We start from the raw sequence: 21355 nt of genomic DNA on the forward strand, positions 1-21355 counted from the left end.
ATTCAGCAGGAAGCGAGACGTCATAGACGGAGGCTTAAAGCGAAAATCTGCTCAACGGAGAGCTACTCGTTAACACCTGCAGGCGCGCCTTCCACTGTCCAATCGTGGGACCGTGTGGCAGCGTTTCTTTTGTCATCCTGTTAGGCTCAGCAAAACAGTCATCCTCCTGCCAGTATAGGAAGCGAGACGTCATAGACGGAGGCTTAAAGCCAAAATCTGTTCAACGGAGAGCTACTCGTTAACACCTGCAGGCGCGCCTTCCACTGTCCAATCGTGGGACCGTGTGGCAGCGTTTCTTTTGTCATCCTGTTAGGCTCAGCAAAGCAGTCATCCTCCTGCCAGTATAGGAAGCGAGACGTCATAGACGGAGGCTTAAAGCCAAAATCTGTTCAACGGAGAGCTACTCGTTAACACCTGCAGGCGCGCCTTCCACTGTCCAATCGTGGGACCGTGTGGCAGCGTTTCTTTTGTCATCCTGTTAGGCTCAGATAAACAGTCATCCTCCTGCCAGTATCCCCCATTACCTGATCCCCTTCCTTCTCCCAACCCTGCTCTCGCATGTGGGAGAATGGTTGTATTATATTTATAGATTTTTTGTTATCTATTGTAGAATTTGAACGGAATATAAAGAGTTTTGGTTTTGGTTTGGTTACGTTCAAAATAATGAATCTCGTGGTTGCCAATTTTCGACTTGGGATGTTTTAATAAACCGAGGTCTTTATTGTCGTTGACACATTCTTAATAGCCGCAGGAGTAAATTGATTTCACTATTTTGTTGTGGGCTTTTTTCTGAATAGGTTCTAACTCGCTGACCCAGAAACTAACCTCAGATTCTCGGTAGCTCCTTCAGCTGCCTCGAATCCCTGTAAGAGTGTAAAACTCAAAATAATTTTAGAGGTTCCATCCAGAACCCTTCACTTCAAACTCCAAAGGGCATGGCTTTTCTGTGGTCGAAAACGTATACCGGTGAAACAGACAATTCCGGTTGTAAACTTCTACGGGTCTTCCACTTCACTACCCTGGACTTGTGACTCCAATGAAGTAGAGCGAAATCGGAACGTAAGTGAATTCATTGCTGTAACCTTGTTCTCTCCTGTTGACCTAATCTGTCAGGAGTTACAGCTGACAGGTATATCTTATGAGAGGCATTATTCTACGAATATCTAGAATAGTTATAATCTATTTTTCCATTCAACTCGTGAAAAAAGCCGATACAAAATGAAAAATAGAGTGTGGTTCATCTACGACTTCCTATTATTACAATCCATTTGCATTCAATAAGAATCCACCGTGTGATTTTAATAAAATAATAATAGAGATTACGAAAAAATTTAAATAGAATGGGTCAAGTTTACTGATGGAAATATTGTGCCCATCCCTAGAAAATTAACAATCAATAATACTTACTTTGAAAGGATAATACTGTTGGTTACTCATTTTGCTTCAGTAGATGTATGATGTGACTAGAACAATTAGAGAAGTTCACAATTACTAAAATTGAAATTAAAAATATTGCAGCAATTTTCAAACTTATACCGGTACGACAGATACTGATGAACTGAATCAGAGACCATGAGCTGTGTGAATTTAGCCATGGAATTACAAACAAGCATGACATCATGCTTTTAAATAATTATTACCGTACAATCTAGTGAATAACAATTTCAGAGAACTGACAAGATAGACAGAGAAGACTAATCTTCTTAATGGTTATACTTATTAGTCATAATTCGTAAAGATTTTTTCCAAAGATGGGTAATTAGTTTATATATTTCGTGCACTTCGTTTGATACGAGTTATTTATAGTTTTGTATACTTTAGTGACGGTATAACCATACCCAAATCGAGTGAATCTATTTTTAAAAATACTTTTCTACATGCCCTCATATGTAGTAATCCGTTCACCCTACAAAATAATTTCATTTATGAATCTCGTGATTACTCAACAAACTAGAGAAACATTAACAGAACAATAAAATGGAAATCAATATATCTCAGGTTCCTGCAAGTTGCGGTCCAACTGGTCAATTACATACTAAAAATGCATTACTGAATAATATGATAATCAATCGAAGTTTGATCCAAATTATATTTTGATAAAACACTAACAATGCGTATTACTATAAAATATATCATTACAAAAATATACTTACAAATTAGAAATGAAAAGGAATTGTTTCTTGTGTCACACCCACCGAAAAATCTACCACGAATGCGAGAATCGAGAATGCGAGAAATCCATTCAGCAGGATACTGCTATAGAGGTCTCTGCTCTGTCTGCAGACAACAATTTTAATGGACGGTGTCAAACTTACATGTTTCAGTCTTGTTTCAGAAGTCAATACGATAAACTGAACATCGTCCGCATATAGTGAAGGAAGATTCAACTTTATGACCTACTGGATGTCGCTCCTCCCAAATACAGAATACCTCAACTATATCACTTCAGTAAAAAATATAGGTACCTACTAGCCTGAAAAAATAAATAATCTGGAGGCCGAATTATGCGATAAAGACGAAACTACTTATTACATTTTTTCAGGATATTTCATTTCGGTGAAAGTGTTTTGTTTTAAGGTCTGTGGTATTTACATTGAGACAGTATTAATCAGTTTTGTGTAAAATGAATACTAGTATCTTTTTTGAACATTCAAATTTATGCTATTCGTGAAATAAATCATCTACCACCATCATATTTCATATTTTAGCAGTACCGTATCAAGTGTTATTTCACTCACTTCCTAATATGATTCGTAGGTGTGTCATTACGAGAATGGTTATAACTACCAATAATTACCTATACCTATTATGTTGAGAGATGATTCGTTTGATTTTTTATAAGTATAGTCGATATTTCAAAATTCTATTGCTAAATACTGTATTCACTTCTCAGATGAAACTCTTTTCGTAATTTACTGTTGAAATAAAAATATTTGTCTGTAGCCCAGAGCCCAATAATCAAAATTAAAGTTAAACCCCGGAAACAATAAGGTACCTACCTTCCTAGACCTCAAATCGTATCTGAATCAAAAAACAGATTAGAGTAATTGTTGACATTATTTCGAATATTGGAAAATGAATGTTTCTGAATTTCTACTTCTTTTCCTCTTCATACAAAAAATATGGGAAACTTCCGAATAAAGGAAGACAACATTCAGGTTCAAAATAAACTCTTTCCACAAATGTGTAGATGTAGATCATGCATAGAGGTTATTTTCAGATACAAACTGGAAAAGTCTCTCCCGAAATAACTAACTTCAAATGAACATTTAATTTCAAAATAAACTCTTTTCAAAGATGAGTAGATCACGCAAAGAAGTAACTTTCACACACAGCTGGAAAAAAGCTTTCTTGAAACAACAAACAACAATTTTCTTATAAACATTTCTTTCTTTCCCAAAAACTTATCTCTCGTAAAAGTATACCACTTTCAATTTGAACATGAGCTCGGATGCCTTGCGGTACCTGACAAAATAGTGAGATGCCTTAAACAACTGATACCACTGTTCACCATGACATCTGGCCAGACTGAAGTCTAAACAGAGGCAGTCACTTCCAGAAGTGATATATTTCAGGATGATTCTTTCAGACCCCATCATTTCTGCATCTCACTATTGCCATTATCTTAGATTCAACGGTAACACACCGAGAAACTGGAGGCATAAAGTTATCCATTTGTTTTATGTAGATGTTCACAAAATTCATGCCTCTGAAGAAAAGGATATCAGTCGTTAGAGGAGATCGATAAGTAAAGTCTTTTATCGGTATGGAATTTAGAATAGACAAATAAAAGTGCAATGGTCCATCTAAAAAAACGACGAGGCAATGGCCAGGATTATGGAGAGGACGTAGAGCTCATCAATACGAGGATGGTCTCAGAAGTACCCGACCTGACTTAGACTTAGAGATGGCGCTAGTTGTTTGGAAAATATTAGAAAGTACACAATCTATAAAGCATATGTTTCAAGTTTGAAGGCGCTGCGTTGTTTAGTATTTGTTTAACAGTCATCAATAGCGAACGTTTTCGGTGAATTTGTGAAAATGGAGAAAATTTGTCATCGTTATGTGGTACTATACTTTTATTTGAAAGACCTCAGCCCAACCAATATACAAGCTGAGCTGGATTCTACTCTGGGTAAGTCTACGCCTTCGTTTACAACAGTAAAATATTGGGTAGCAGAGTTTAAACGAGGCCGTATGAGCTGTCAACACGAACATCAGTGGTCGACCAAATGAGGTGTACTAAATGACCGTCGACTGTAAGTGTGCCAGCTAGCAGACTTAGTAGGCATTTTAAAAAGTGCGGTACATCGTATATTATCTGAAAATTTAGACAGGAGAAAGCTGTTTGCATGATGGGTGCGGCGTTTGCTCACAGACCTTTACAGGTAATAATTCCAAAAGTTTCTGCTAGTGAATGTTTTTGATTAAATCATTCGTCATATCGGAATAAATTTTAGAAAACCTTTCTCTTCTGGCAACAAACCTTCGGAGACTCATTATGAATAATTCTATGGAGAGTGGTTTTGACAGTTCCGAATGCTATGCGTAGAGCATAAGTGAATAAAACAATCCAGCATTTTGTGCTATCGCTGAGATTTAACGAACCTGCCTCGTACAATTACAAATGCTGCACCGCAGTGTATTCTACCTATTAACAATGGAGCAAAAGGTGTACCTACCTACAAAATTTGGAACTAAACCTTTCAATGATTATTTCATTGAAGAAAAATGCATCAACCACGATGGGTCAGCATTAACGATACAGAAATCACATAGAAGAACTCGTGATCTAACTCCAGACAACGCTATTTCAACCCGCCAAGATCTCATGAGTGGTGGCTGAACTACTAAACTTTCCTTGAGAGACAAGCAAAAAAGTAAATAAATCTAAAGAAATGAACTTTAAACGTTCAATCCAGTCTCGAATATACCTACACAATAGGTTGAATGGACTGACGCCTATCAGAAAACAACTACTCCTCTGGCTAATACCACGAAGGGTGTTGGATTATATCCACGAAAATCAAAAATAAACAAAGCTCCTCTTGTTTATTTTTGATCGTTGATCCGTCGCAAAGCCAAGTTTTGAGATCGCCTGCTGACCGAGATTCGTCCTCTGTCTATCACTGCAGCTTACACTAAAACGCAACTAGATGAACTCGTGATCCAACAACAGCACTGTTTCAAGTCGAAGAGGTGTCATCACTGATGTGATGACACTCAACTGAACCCAAAGGGAAAGTCTAAAATCGACATCAATTTCCTGGTTGATGTCGAAGCTTAGCTTTGCAACGACCCGCCTGTAGGAGCCTCTTTTATCTTTGACATTCGTGGATTGAGTCGTCTGTCCATCCCTTAAATTGTCTTTCTAATTTATTGTATAAACTGGAAAGTGACATACCTACATGTTTTCTTTTCCATTGCTCGTCTTAAGACTAATTTGAAAAGCTCCCTACGTATATCTCTATGAATAGTATATCCTTAATGAACCTTGCTTTCAGTTGGTCGATGACAATAAGATAGGATCCAGAAGGATTAAAGCAAATATTGAAAATACTCCTCGGCGTCTATGTCTTCATCCACGTGATTTTTTACATTGACCCTAAAAACCAATCAAGTTCTTGATATTTCCTTCGAACTCGCTCAACTAACTCTCTGGTAAATGATTTTTTTCCTCTTTTTATCGAACAACTTCCTTATTTGTTAGTCATCCAGTTTCTTAAAACAAGCTTTACATTTACATTCATAGTATTCACCTTCTAAATAACTGCATATCCTGGAATCCTCTATTCAAAACTTTATTGTCTACTTCGGTATATAAATATTCTTTCAAATTGCCATCTACGCAACTGACATATGGTTTTTCCTTTTTGGTAGTCTAGCAGCATAAACTAAACATCAAAAGGTTCCTGGCAAGAGTTCAAAAAAGTACTGCTAGAAAGTCATGAATTTACATCGCCTACAGCCATTGGATAATATTGTTACGCTTTTCCTCGTGGGTTCACCCATTTCCGAGTGAGTAGGCCATCTCGAATGCACATGAAGTCTCATTGGAGCCAGTAACCTTTTTTCTGCTCGCCGTACTTGGAGATCTCTTGCGTTGCCATTTCAGCCTCATTCCTTTGTCAATCCATCCTCGTACAGTTTTCAGGACCGGATCCTCCTTCTGCGCCACGATAATCTCTCGCTCCCTATCAGAGCTGTCCATAAAGGAGTGTCTTCAAGTTTCCTGTCAACCCCATCAAACTTCTCATCGACTACTTTTTCCAATCTCTCCTTTGTTTCACCAAATTTTTTTTCAAATTCTTCCTGAATGAATTCCTCCTTTACTCACTTGGGAAAATTTAAAATCTTTCAATAAATGAGGGTGGGTACATCATATTGTCTTTTTCTAAACATTAAACTCCATTTTAATGTTTAAGTTTGAAAATATCTTTATAGGACGAAACTGTAGTACAACGTAAGTTACAAATAAAAGTTGTAAAAACATGGAAAGTTTCAATTCTCTTTTCTTTACTTGAATTTCATTAGTTCGGACTTCCATTGTCTAATATGGTATAAAATGATTTGAAATCCGTGAAAGAATCAATAAAATTAAAATGAATGAATATTACTGGAGTTTTCTCCCAACACCAAATCGTTATTTTTACACCTCGACACGTGTTTCGATCACCAAGTGATCATCTTCAAGAGAAAGATTCAGTTTTATCTTCCTCTTCCTCCTTTTGAAGATGATCACTTGGTGATCGAAACACGTGTCGAGGTGTAAAAATAACGATTTTGTATTGGGGAAAAAAACTCCAGTAATATTCATTACTTCACCAAAGGTTCCAAACAGTACATCATAAGTTAAAATGAATGGCTGAAAATAACAATTATATTAAGCAAAAGAAAGACCTGAAATGAAATTTCAATAAAATGAAATATATGCAACAATTGAAAAAAAATGAAAATTCAAGCCAAGTTACTTCAAGACGTGCAATTTGACGATATTCCTCTACCTGACCACAAATGCTACAGAAATTGGAGTGAATAACAGTGGTGGGTGGCGTTATATAAGGGCTGATATATAATCAATCACTTTTAGTTTTTTTTTTACTTCATACTTATTCTTTATTCAGCTTCAGAAAAAGTACATTTGAATCGTACAATGTGTACAAAACAGAAATTAAGTTAAATAAAAGGTTAATTCGTATGATTTCTCTTGATACAGTCTAAAATAAATGTAAAAGGATTTGGAAAAGCTGAATACACTTATTTCAATTAATGAATCGAAGAGGTTTTGTATTAAAGTGTATAATATATTAAAATTCTTGCAAAGCGCTTTCGACTTTTGTCATCATCAGTGCTCACTTGTCAGGCAACAGGAAGTATCATGATAAGTGAATTGTACATTGTAATATTTAAAATTATATAAAATAAAATAGGCTTATAGCCAAAAAATACATTTTTTGGATTCAGGCCATGTGGTTCAGTCAAAGTATTTTATGAAAATACTTTGACTGAACCACATGGCCTGAATCCAAAAAATGTATTTTTTGGCTATAAGCCTATTTTATTTTATATAATTTTAAATATTACAATGTACAATTCACTTATCATGATACTTCCTGTTGCCTGACAAGTGAGCACTGATGATGACAAAAGTCGAAAGCGCTTTGCAAGAATTTTAATATATTATACACTTTAATACAAAACCTCTTCGATTCATTAAAATAAATGTATTCATATACAATATGATACAATAATAATCTTGCTTCTTCCAAAGTAAAGAATAAAAAATGTAAGCGTAAACAAAAAATACAAAGAATAATATAAATTTAGAAAATAGAAATTATAATAAAAAAACTGGTAATCCTAATGATGGTGTTAATGCAGAGGGTAGCGATCGGCGATGCAGGATTTTGAGGTGAGTCTTCAATTATTTAGTTTTTTTTTATATCTTGAATGTGTTGCTTGAGGATCGGTTTAAATTTACTAATTTTTTTCGTTTTTTTCAGGTGTGTTGGAAGAAAAAAAAATATGTATGTTTAAAATATGTTTTTCCGTTAACCAGCTATCGCACCCCTACGAACGACAACCCTCAGAAGTCGAAACTTGTGCGAGCTAAGGATTAACGAGGTCTTACCTTTTAACGTGTGATTCCTAACACGGTTGTATAGTTTGTATAGGTTGTATAGTATAGGTTGTATAGTTTGGGTCGTCCGAAAAAGAAAACGAATCTTTGTGTATGACTTTTTTTAAAGAGCGGAATTTTGATATGCAAGTTTTTGACTGTATGTATAAGTTTGAAAATGTCCTTATAGAAAGAATCTGCAGCGTTAGAATGAAATAAAAGTGGTAAAAAACATAGAAAGTTTCATTTCTCATGATGATTTTCTACCACGTAGTAACGGCTACATCCATCAATGTATTTTACAAATTATAAATCACAACTGACATATATCTATTCAAAGATGAGTATAAGTTCAGTAGGTGATCACAAAAGTGCCTCTTTCTTCCTGAATAACTTCGAAAAATTGATCAGGTTCAATGGATGGTTGATTAATTTTTTTTTCAAAAAGTTTTTGAATCTTCTGAATGGCAAGTTACGAAATTCGACAGATAAGGCATTGTATAGCTTAATTCCCATATTATTTGTTGTTTTCAACCTATTAGCTATAGGAACAAGGTTTGATTTATTTCTTGTATCATGTTGGTGTATATCCTTGTGAGCAACTTTATTAACCAAGTTCTATTGAACAAGAAATAGATTTTTATAAACAATAACTGTATATAGGCTCATTATTTCAAATTTTACAAATATTGGTCGACACTTTTCATCATAATTGCCAGAGACTATACTTCTTACTGCAGATTTTTGAATGACAAATATTCTATGAAGACATGCCTCCAGTTTATTATGCCATACCTAAAGACAATGAAAAAGTGAATATGTTGCAAGTGCCGCACTTTGATTTACTGTTTTTTTTAAACTGTCTTACTGAGTTTACTACACAGGTTTTTTATATGGTTTGATAGAATCTTTGATATCTCGATTTACGCAAAGTTTAGTATGGATCATCATCATTGACCCTTGTGGCACTCCTCTTAATATTTTTTCTTTTCACTCTTGGTGTTTCCCAGATCAACAATTTGATATCTTTCGTTCAACTTTCATCATCAACCAGTATGGAATACGATCTCTTGAGGGTTCCAAACTGAGCATCAAAATGCATGGTTTGAAATTCCACAAGTTGATTGGAGATAGCAGTATTCATCAAAAACTTCTGGAAGCCCCACCTTATGGAACACTTCTGATACAAAAAATTGAGTGTCGCAATCACATGATGAGGAATTTTTCAAAGATTCGAGAAATTTATGGTAAGTACCTGATTATATGATATCATCTGAACCCTTTATAAATTTTTATTCTTACAATAAAATGAAGGTAATGATCAAAATTCAATTTACCAGTAGAAAATGAGGTAATTAGAGATTGTCACAAATCATACTATATATTACATACAATCATACAATACATCATATCATATAATATCAATCATACAATACATTACCAGTGAGGCAATACAAACAGTAAAAACCTCAATAATTATATCTGAAAAGTTGATGGTATATGATTCAGCAAGGACCAGTACAAATCAATTCGGTTGAATTTTATGGCTTACTACATCCAACACTAATTCTAACCATGTTTAAAATATGTTTCTCCGTTAACCAGCTGTCGCACCCCTACGAACGACAACCCTCAGAAGTTGAAACTTGTGCGAGCTAAGGACTAATGAGGTCTTACCTTTTAACGTGTGACTCCTAACATGGGTTGGTGGATAGCAAATGAAAATAGATCGTTCAGCCTGCAGCTTGAGCCACCGACCAACACGGCAATCAATTGAGTGAGTGAACAAAGCACCCACGTCGAACCGACCGGCTACAGACCAATCAAAAGTAAAAGAATATATTGAAATTAGGGTATTTCTTTTATTTTCCAGATCATACATATGAATAAAATATATAATCAGAACTGGAAAATTTTCTGGTGTACTGTTTCAACACTGATACAAAGCAGTTCAATCTTCCAAAAAGAAATACTGTCCAGCTCTCTTCTGCTCACAATCTTTCACAGATTCCAGTTTATTGATCCTAGGTCGGAAGTTATTAGGATCGCGTCTGAAAGTGATACCCAGCAACTCCAAAAACCGATTCATACCAGCTAAAAGGGTTTGAGGAGCATGTGCAGTGGTCTTCAGAGATGGTGAACCTTCAAATACAATAACACGATCTGCTAAGTATGTTGCCATGATAAAATCGTGCTCTACTACAAAACCAGTCTTCTTGGCATGAATAATAAATCTGGAAAAAAATACAATTTCAGTAACCACATAGTGATTTTTTTAAAGAATAGAATTGCTTTTATACATTAGTGTTTGATTTTTATTTCACAAACATGTGCATCCAAAAATTAATAATTTTACTACTTTAAATATAGTAGAATATATTTCCATTATGGGTTGAACCTTTTTTCTACAGTTCTCACCTTTTTATCACTTTAGCTGCGACTAAACGTTGCTCAGAATCAAGGTAAGCACTAGGTTCGTCGATAAGATAGACATCTGCAGGCTTTCCCAAACAAAGTGTCATGGCAACTCTTTGCAATTCTCCTCCCGACAAGTTTTGAACTTCTTGATCGATGATGTCCTCAATTTTCAAAGGTTTCATCACATCGGCAATGAACTGAAGTAAAAAGAGAAAGATGAAATACACAAAATAATCATATTTACAATGGAATACAGATGTCAACAAGAATAGAGGATATTTGTTGAGATGTAAAAGGTATACAAAATGAAATGTAAAAAACGTTTTAAATGTAGGAATAGTTATGTCATAAGTATATTTGTTCAAATGAAAACACATCTCTTGCAACTCTGAAAGCAACCGACTCTATTGGGTCTAATTGTTGAGTATTGCTCTGAAAAATTGTTATTTAGCGAATCTAACACGTGTTTTGAAACCTGCTTTGTAGAACACCATATGCAATGGAGATTTAAAATTTGAAATTAGGTCGAATATGCAAACCCATATGACCTTAAATGAACTACATACATATATATATATATATATATATATATATATATATATATATATATTCTTTATTTCATTTAATTATTGATCTACTATATACATATACACGCTATGTATCACAAATGGTGAATGAATATTATTATTATTATTTAACCTGGCACGGAGTTGAAGAAATATAGGTCTTTATGTGATAACTGTACTATTGAGAAATCTGAGGTACAGATATAGAAATGTTTATTTTTGAAAGTCAAGTGTAACATGGGAAAATGTTTTCAAATGGCCTCTAAGTTAATAACTAAAACCAATGAGCCTTCAGAAAAGGATGGGTTTGCACTTTTAGCTCATTCCAATATTTTTTCAAGACGAAGCCAAACAATGATAAGAGCTTTAGTAAAACCAATAATGATTGAGAGTAAAGCGCGTTGTCATATCTAAATTTTACGTTACCAGTTTATAGCAGAATCAAAATATAGTAAGCAGTAGAGTTGTAGGTTGTGGCAAATTATAGATAATACACAATACTAGTACGATTAAAAGGTGTTATTTATGACAAAAATCGGTAATGAGCTTGTAATGAGTAATACTTATACATTTCCTGATTACTGATCAGTTAAAATTCATTATTTTCTGTATAGTGTTAGATATTTATTACAACTAGTGGCAACGCTGTACGCAACGATATTTCTGTCTTTGTCACTTTACCGTAACTTCCATCTCATCGTTGCAGTCCTCACTAATGTACTTGCAGCCATGAGCGTATCATTGGTTTGTGAATTATACAGCGTGAATTGTACGTTTTACAGTTAAGTTAGTCAGCAATCGACGTGTTGTGATAACAATTGGTGAAAATAATAGTGCTAATAAGTGTTTAAGCATTACATAATTATATTTCTACACCGTTCTCAAACTACTCAAAAAATGGGAGACATGGTCGGGCCTTCCACGTCGAAAAAGGTAAAACGGTCAGAGTCTCGGTCAGTAAGAGAAAAACAAATTGTACTGCGAGTATTTCACTGTCTTGAAAGAGATCATCAGCCACCAAAAGATGACTTTGTGCATATGTGCTGTAATTCTACGTGTGTACCTCCGAATAACGAACCGGGCATTTCTACATCATTAAGTTCCACAATTACAAAAGATAAATTACAAAATACTAAGAGAAGCAGAAATTCATGGGGACGTACAAACGCCAAAAACTAGTAGCGGACGAAAAAAAATCACAGTTGATGAAGAAGCCAAAACCAGTATACGCAGAACTATTCACAGTTTCTTTTTCAGAAATGAGCTGCCCACACTACAAACAGTTCTGGAGGCACTTAGCGATCATGAATTGGTCCCAAAAATGGGTAAAGAAATTTTTAGGAAACTTGTACACGAAATGAAATTTACATACGGAAAAGTTGACAGAAAAAGCATTCTCATTGAACGTCAAGAAATAATAGCATGGAGAAGAAACTATCTAAGAAAAATTGACGAATTTCGGAAGCTCAAAAAAAAATTGTACTTCATGGACCAGACATGGGTTAACCAAGGACATCCGGTCAAAAAAGTATGGCAGGATGTTAATATAACAAGTGCACGACAAGCCTTTATTGAAGGTTTGTCAGTTGGGTTAAAACAGCCATCTGGAAAAGGTAGTCGTCTGATGGTTACGCATATAGGAAGCGACAGTGGATTTTTACCAAATGGTGAATTAATATTTAAATCTAAGAAAACAGGCGACTATCATGAAGAGATGAATGCGGAGGTGTTTGAAAAATGGTTTGAAGGTATCATTCAACTTGTGGAACCTGGGTCTGTCATCGTCATGGACAATGCCCCATACCATAGTCGGCATTTAGAACCATTACCGAAACAATCATGGAAAAAAGCAGCAATTCAAGAATGGTTAATTAATAAGAACATCCAATATAACAAAGATAGTTTAAAGGCAGAACTACTTCAGCTAACAAAATTACACACAGACAAATATAAAAAATTCGCAGAGGATGAAATGGCGTTAAGTCGTGGAATTACAGTTTTAAGGTTACCACCATACCACTGCGAATTAAACCCAATAGAATTAATCTGGGCGCAAGTAAAAGGATATGTGGCACGAGAAAACAGAACATTTAAATTAGTGGACGTGCAACATCACCTACAAGAAGCTATTCGAACTGTTTCTGCAGAAGACTGGAAGAAATGCATGCAGCATGTTTTAAAAGAGGAGCAAAAAATGTGGGACGTATTGAACACAATATTGAACCAATCATAATTCACCTTGATGATAGCGGTAGCAACAGTGACGAATCTGAGGTTGAAGATTAGACGAAAATTTGTACATTTACATTTATATTATATTCTATTATCAAAAATTTGTAATTTGTATTTTCTAGTACCCCTGACGATGAGTTTAAGTTACTCGAAAGCTTGAGAATAGTTATAAAGAATTCACTTATCAATTGCTGCAACCCAATAGTGAAAAAAGTTATATATATATATATATATATATATATATATATATATATATATATATATATATATATATATATATATATATATCTGTTTAAAATCTGTTTAAAATCTGTTTTTCCGTTAACCAGCTGTCGCACCCCTACGAACGACAACCCTCAGAAGTCGAAACTTGTGCGAGCTAGGGATTAACGAGGTCTTACCTTTTAACGTGTGATTCCTAACACGGGTTGGACGGTAGCAAGTGAAGATCGATCGTTCAGACTGGGGCTTGAACCACCGACCAACACGGCAGTCAATTCGAGTGAGTGAACAAAGCACCCACGCCGAACCGCTTGGCTACCGACTGACATATATATATATATATATATATATATATATATATATATATATATATATATATATATATATATATTGTGTTTTTTATTAATATTGTTAATTTATTTGGTACCTACTATAATTACCACGATTATTACTCCGTTTTGATAAGGCCCACCTAATGACTACAACGAATATTGCAAAGTTTTAATGAAATAAATAAAAAATGTGTATGAATATTTTAACTAATTGTACTAAGAATTTTTCTTTCATTCTTAACCCTCTAAAAAATTAATAAGCACGCCCCCGATTTGCTGTCAACTGGGCTTACTTCTACTCTCAATCATTATTGGTTTTAGTATAGATGCATGAGTAGGCTGGAAGAAAAATGAATGTGATCTATCCTATCATACAGCCATCATGATAGCTACAATAATATTGATGAATTTGACGTCATCAACCTCTGAGAATTTTTTTTATTTTGATAGAATTTTGCGACATTTGCGAGTTGTAGAGAGAAAAAAATCCAAATGACAAGAGTTTTAAATATAAACACATTTTTGATGATTCAAATTATGAAGTCAAAATTTTAAAGCATAATGTCTTTAGATATTCTTGAACACTGTAGTGTGAAAAAAATGAAAAATATTACCTGTGGATGAATATAAGCATCTCGAATTTTCTCATGTAAAAGTTGGCGAACTAATCCTTGGGATTTTGGGCTGATTTTCTGGGGTTTGTAACTTATATGAAGCTGAATCAAATCACCTAGAAAAAAAACAAAAGGTAATTTATTATATATAAGTGTTCAACCAGTTATATGGTTATCAGGTGAAATTGAAACCTCTGTGAAGAATGAATAAAACGAAAATATTCTTTTCTCTGAGTCTTTGAATGTGTCTGTTGGTGTTGTGAACAATGTCTTCAAAATAACCACAAAAAAATAAACCAACAGATATAAAGAGGGTGAACGAAGTCAACAAATGACCCATTTGTCCTAGAGAAAAACACACAGTTTTTAGACACGTTAATACAATTTATAAAATAAGTTTGAGAGGATAAGATTCGTCAATACAGTTTCTAAAAAATGCTGGATAGTATTGTTTGTTTTGTAAGCTATTTTGTTTCTTGGAAAATCTATTGAAAATTTGAAAAACATCCTGTTTGAACGACCAATATGAACCCAAAATTTTATTTTGATCCTCTACTCCAAAATGAACATTGTCACCAACAAGGGACACATTTTATAAGTCCATTCCATCATTCCTAATGACAAAAAAAAACGATCATACGCTAAAAGCAGTCTCTGCCGTACCAGTTAACATGTCATCAACATAAATGTGTGTTTAAATAATCTCAGTGGCTGATGCAAATAAAAAAAATTATCAATGCCCAGTTGTGTTAAGCATCATATCTCTAGAAATGGGGCTGATCGCGTACCTTATGTTACAGTATTTGGAGTAAACTCATTCAATTCATCAAAATGATCAGATCTCCAAACTATTTTTTGATAAACTATGCTCTGCATCACCTCTCTGCAGTATATCTTAGCAATATCCGTGCAGACCACCGCTGAATGTTTACTGAACCTCAATAAAACCATAAAAAGTCATGTTTTTGATGTTTTCGAAGAATCATTGAACACTACTCTCAAAGTTTTGTAGTTGAGCTACTGTCATTAAGTATTTCATGATGAAGTGAGTGGAAGGATGTTTCACCTACTGATCCTTCACACTCCGAGATATATCCTATCCTACAATAGTCTTCCATGAACACTTTGTAGATCGAGCTTTTTTGCAGTCTTCTCTTCAGAGCCATAATAAGGTTGACAATATACTTGATTCACTTAGTTCAGGCAGAGATTGTTTGAATGTTAATTGATCAATAAACTTACCATCTTTCCCCTTCTAGTGATTTTATAGAAGTTGTGTTCATACTCCTGGTATTCAAATCATGTTTATTTCAATCCAATTCAAAATATACTTCATTGTCTGAAGGCATAAATATCTTATTGACAAAGTATAAACGTACACATACCTTTATATACTATGATTCACTTGATATAAATTCAATAAAATACATAACAATAACAATAAATATAATTAACCTAGTAGATTATGTAATAAATAAAACACATGACAATAATAATATGAAAACTACTGTGGTGAGTTATACTGTCTCAAAATATTCCGGAATACTATACAACTTCAGATCCAGAAAGTATTTTTTCAGATTTATTATGAACACAGTATAAATTTCAGTGTGTTTAATTTCTATGTGTGCAGATGATTATTCTTTCAGCAGTAATATAAATGCATGACTTTTTGATTAAATTTGTTTTTAGAATCGGTAGTTTTCTTTTTTTTTGCAGGTTCCTGTACCTGATTCGTTTGCAGCTATATATGTTTTAAAATATGTTTTCCGTTAACCAGTTGTTGCACCCCTAAGAATGACAACCCTTGGAAGTCAAAACTTGTGCGAGCTAAGGGCTAACGAAGTCTTACCTTTTAATATGTGATTACTAACACAGTGCACAACATCCAATGCATAACATCCCGAGGTAATCATTTATCCTAACTGCCTAACATGAAATTGAAAATTTAGTTCTTTATCAACGTGTACCCCTAAAAACTTCATATTCAATCCTTGAGCCCAAGGCCTTGATGTATTTTCCATGCTGTTAAATATAACCAGCAGAAATATTTCAGCAGTTATTGAGAGAGAACTGAGAATGTATAGAAAGGTTAGTTTGAAAATGATGTTATTCGTTATTTAAATTTCTAAAGTCAATCATGACGTTTGACACAAGTACCCCAGGTTGAAAAAGCATAAAATTCAAATTGAAAAATAAAATACACAAGAAAACTATTTATTATTCTTGAAAATACTGATTTCGAATCGGATGATTGTGACAGTGAGGGTTCTTACATCCCTAGTAATGTGATTGATTGATTGATAATGTGGAATCGTCTTCAAACAATCCTAAACCTGCACAGCAACTATGATTCACTTACCAAAGAAAAATTAAACTAGAAATAAAAACGGAAGTATTATGCAAAAACTACGAAAAATTTGTTGCAGAAATAAAATTAGAAACGATAATGCACACTATTGTACAAAATGTCCTGATGCAGAAATAAAATTAGAAAAGATAATGCACACTATTGTACAAAATGTCCTGATGCACCACGATTGTGCGTTGGAAGTCATTTTGAACAAAAGAATACAGAATACACATTAGTTTTTATAGTGTTTTCGTGTTATCCCTAAGTTTTTGTTAATGAAATACTGTTTTACTTTAGTTAGGTCTATTTTCGTTTTCTTGTTTGTTGACTTGTGAAAAGTGCGTCATGTCCGCAGTGGATCAAAGTTGGATGTAAAGCATGCAAGGCGCACCAGTACATCCCTCCGTGAAGTTGTGGAAAATATATAGCAATGAACGTGTATGTTGAAGATATTTATATTCCATAAACAATGTTTTTTTATACTTCAACCTCTTTCATCACAGAAATGAATTTATAAAACCTTTTTTTCTCAAAATGTCCTAACAAATTATCATCTGAAATTTCGTACCATATTTAGGAAACACCCTGTATAAGTTCTTGTATAAGTCAGCAGCATATGGACCGTCGTATTATTTGTACCTAGTAGTATATATGAATAATTCTTATTGAAGGGACTCTTGATTTACTTACAATATATAATTTGAAAAACCTGCAGACTGAAACTGTCAAGTTGAAATGTGTACACACTGAAGTGGCACATATATCTATCTGAATGTGTAAATGTGTCACATGATATGAGACATTGAAGAAATCCAAATAGAATTGAATGTACCAATATTATTTTTCATTGGTAAACCAATCGACTTGTTTTAATGTTAGATAAATCAAATTACCTGAACCACTATCAGCTTCTAAATTGCCAGCCAACATTCTTATGAACGTAGTTTTTCCTGTGCCATTTTCGCCAAGTAAAACAAGAATTTCTGAATCTGAAAACTGTCCCTTAACAACAGTGAGCTGGAAGTTACCCATAGTCTTTACCATAGCGGGATACTCATAATGATTCATTCGTTTCACCTCTTCTTCAGTAGCAGACTCCGCCACTTTGAAAACTAAGGATTCATCACGGAAACGCAAATTTTCTGTTGGTACAAAACCGTCAAGAAAAATGTTGATACCTGTTAAAAAAAAATTAAGATTACTTCTTCATGAAAAAATATTCTAGCTTTACCTTCACGTACTGAGAAAGGCATGGTAACTACTCCATAGGCACCAGGAACACCATAAAGACAACAAATAAAATCAGAAAGGTAATCAAGTACACTCAGATCATGTTCGACAACAATTATGAATCTGGAATGGAAAATATTAATAGTATCAGTTTTTCCAACTAAATTGTCAAACCTACTTGCTGGGATGTAAAAGGGAACGAATTGTTCTGGCAGCTTTCAAACGTTGTTTAACATCCAAGTACGAAGATGGTTCATCAAACATGAAAATATCTCCATTTTGAATGCAAACCATAGCACATGCAAATCTCTGCAATTCTCCTCCAGATAAAGCACCAATTTCTCTTTCCTTTATATTAGAAAGGTCTAAAATAAAATTATACCTGTGCAAAAAGCTCTTGATCCCAAATAAACAACTTTACCCAACATTTGACAAATTTCTTCTACATTTTCTCGCTCATTTTTTCTATCAAGGAGCTGGCCAACAGTACCTTTGATAGCTTTTGGTATTTGATCAACATACTGAGGTTTTATCAATGCTTTTAAATCATCCTCTAAAATTTTCGTGAAATAGTTTTGTAGTTCACTTCCTCTGAAATGACTTAGAATCTCAGTCCAGTCAGGTGGGTCCTGTAGTAAAATAAATATACTATAATGTCATTAAAACAAAAAAAAAACATATCTTACCATATATTTACCCAAGTTAGGTTTTTGCTTGCCAGCGAGTATTTTTAAAGCAGTTGATTTACCTATACCATTTGTACCTACAAGTCCTAGTACTTCTCCTGGACGTGGAATGGGTAATCTATGAAGTTTGAAGGAATTCTTGCCATATCTATGAGTTGTTTCCTTCTGCAAATTGCTTGGCAAATTTATAATATTGATGGCCTCAAAAGGACATTTCTAAAACAGATACTATTGAAGGGAGAACATTGTGAGTAATGTAGATATACCTTCACACAAATACCACAACCAATGCAGAGTTCTTCAGATATAGAAGCGATTTTGCTATTAGGAGATACCTCAATACAAAGTTTTCCCATTCGAACCACAGGACAGGATTTTTTGCATTCTTGTCTGCATCTTTTAGGCTTACACTTATCTGCATTAACTATAGCTATTCGTGTCAGCTTATCCGACTCCTCGAGAGCTTTTCTTTTGGACATTTTCTATAAACAAAAAGTCACCAATATGTTGGAATATAACCTAAAAATGTCAAGTTTTTTCAAACGTTAAGTTATAAGTTTATATTATATAAATTGAGCCAATTTGTATTGTCATTTCGAAAAGTTCTGACCTTTTTCTAGTTTTGTAATATCCAACAAGAAACGTCAGCTACTCAAAGAACTGCCATGAGGAAAATACAAAGAGGAAAGAAAAGAAAAAAGAGAAACCGATCATAACAATTGACACATGTCACGGATAAGTCGAGTTCTAATATTCTGTGTCGACGAGGACTTAAGAGTGGCCGTGTCTCGAACAAAAAAGCTGAAAGCACCTTAATGAATGCAGCGTAAAAGTGGTTTATACATGGCTTTAATATTACCCATAAGTTGGATTCATATTTCACTTGGAAAAAAAAGGGCCATTCCAAATCAAATTGGCTACACTTTTGTCGAATATATTGTAAACTGTGATATATATCGTAAAAATATCGGTAATCTATTCAATATGACATTCATTCAAGTCAACTATTTCCAAATGGAATTAATAAAAATGACAATAAAATATAAAACTGAAATTTCATTTACTTCAAATAATTCCTGCTGGGAGTCAAGAAGAAATACATAATATGTATCTCATTTTATGTACTATACGTACTAATAAACATATGTTCGTTAGGAACTGACAAATGCTATTAGAAAACAATTTTCTGTGTAGTAGGTATGTTGGGAGATGAGATGAATATTTCGAATATTAAGTTCCTATTAGGGTATCAGGCTTATTACTTATATCTGTTTTTGTTCAAATTCTCATACACGGAATGCCTCTTCCCCATTTTGTTCATAAGATAGAACCATAGTTATTATGGATCCTATTTCTGACGAAGGTTTTGCATATGTCCTATTTGCCCGTAGATCAAAATCCTTTATACCAGAGGTTCTCAAACTTATTTTGTCTACCGCCCACATCGAGAATTAATTATTTTCTAGCGCCCCCAAATTTTTTTACTACACTACATCTTAAGAACCACAATCGCAGACATTATTTTAATAATTAAATTATGTATGTCATGTGAAAATAAGACTTTCTGATGACTGTAATGTAAAACACCATTTTGTAATATTGGGAAAACTTTTATTCATGTTATCAAAACAAGCATTTAAATTTGAATTCTAAAACTAATCTAACGTGAAGGACGAATTTGATGACTTTTAACAATTTTGTTAATATCAGGCTCGAATTTACTCAAAAACAGCCGTAAGTCACCGCGTTCGGTAATCTGCAACCTCAGAGTACTCAGTTGCAGACTCAGTCACTGTGGAAGTCCTCCACAGAGAACTGTTGGCAGTAAACAAGCAAGTCGTCGTTGTTGAAGGATACTGCTGACAAATTGCGAAACTCACGTCTGCAGATTGTATAAGAGCAATTTGGCTACAAAAGCAGCAATGACATTTTGTGTCTTAATCAAATTCAAGTCGTCACCTTGAAGTTGAAGATTGACATCATTAAATAATTTATACAGGTCTGTCAAGTACGCAATATCATTCTTTGAAGTGATGAGGTTGTCATGCAATTCTCTGTCTTTGTTTTCCAAGAATTCTATTACATAGTCAAATAGATTGTAAAATCGAGTCAGACAGTTACCTCTTGATAACAACGCACTTCTGTGTAAAATAGCAATCGGTTGAAATCCTCATCGTTAGCAACACAAAGCTGATTAAATCATCTCTCATTTGAAGAGCTGTTTCGGATTGTATTAGCTACTTTGATGATATATTGCAGTGATTGAGAGGCGCTCACTCAAATTTTCACAACAAAATGTTGCCTATGAATGACGCAATGTACAGCAAGTACATCTGGATTTTTTTTTTAAGTACGCTATGAAGTCTTTGTGACGTCCTGTCATAGCCGGAGCGCCATCCGTAGCAGCTGATATAATATTCTTCAGTGAAATTTCTTTCTCATCACAGTATATTATATATGGTTTCTCCTTTTGTATCCGTCTCTAAATTTTTGGCAAATAGTAGTTCTTGATATATTTTCTCATTTTTAATAAACCTCACGTATGACAACAACAATGCTTCATTGGTTGGTAAAGCGGACTCA

At 34.1% G+C, this 21355-nt stretch overlaps 2 protein-coding genes across 4 annotated transcripts in view; both read right to left on the reverse strand.

Annotated features, from left to right (window-relative positions):
• Nucleotides 1-2309, reverse strand: part of AnxB9 (Annexin B9) — a 31175-nt gene extending 28866 nt beyond the window's left edge. For both annotated transcript variants that reach the window (XM_023166380.2, XM_023166396.2), the window contains exons 1-2: nt 2154-2309; nt 1408-1463 (exon numbers count right to left, since the gene is read on the reverse strand). In XM_023166380.2, coding sequence (XP_023022148.1) covers nt 1408-1437 — 30 coding nt within the window. In that variant the 5' untranslated portion in view covers nt 1438-1463; nt 2154-2309. The remainder of the gene's footprint in view (nt 1-1407; nt 1464-2153) is intronic.
• Nucleotides 2310-9961: 7652 nt separating this feature from the next.
• On the reverse strand, nt 9962-19522 carry pix (ATP-binding cassette sub-family E member 1 pix). Of its 2 annotated transcripts, none has more exons than XM_074171913.1 (10): nt 19383-19522; nt 19039-19254; nt 18773-18988; nt 18508-18715; nt 18265-18451; nt 18088-18209; nt 17750-18034; nt 14504-14619; nt 10538-10734; nt 9962-10353 (listed from the first exon to the last, which is right to left on the reverse strand). In XM_074171913.1, the coding sequence occupies exons 2-10, from the start codon at nt 19249-19251 to the stop codon at nt 10071-10073; spliced, it is 1827 nt and encodes a 608-aa protein (XP_074028014.1). In that variant the 5' UTR covers nt 19252-19254; nt 19383-19522; the 3' UTR covers nt 9962-10070. The 2 variants fall into 2 exon arrangements, with proteins under 2 accessions (XP_074028014.1, XP_074028013.1); XM_074171912.1 differs by having other exon boundaries at nt 19039-19291; nt 19383-19517.
• Between the last annotated feature and the right edge of the window lie 1833 nt (nt 19523-21355).

This window comes from Leptinotarsa decemlineata, unplaced genomic scaffold, assembly GCF_025532065.1.
Source record: "Leptinotarsa decemlineata unplaced genomic scaffold, Ldec_3_MD MMD2_tig00000035_RagTag_RagTag, whole genome shotgun sequence".
NCBI classification, from domain to species: domain Eukaryota; kingdom Metazoa; phylum Arthropoda; class Insecta; order Coleoptera; family Chrysomelidae; genus Leptinotarsa; species Leptinotarsa decemlineata.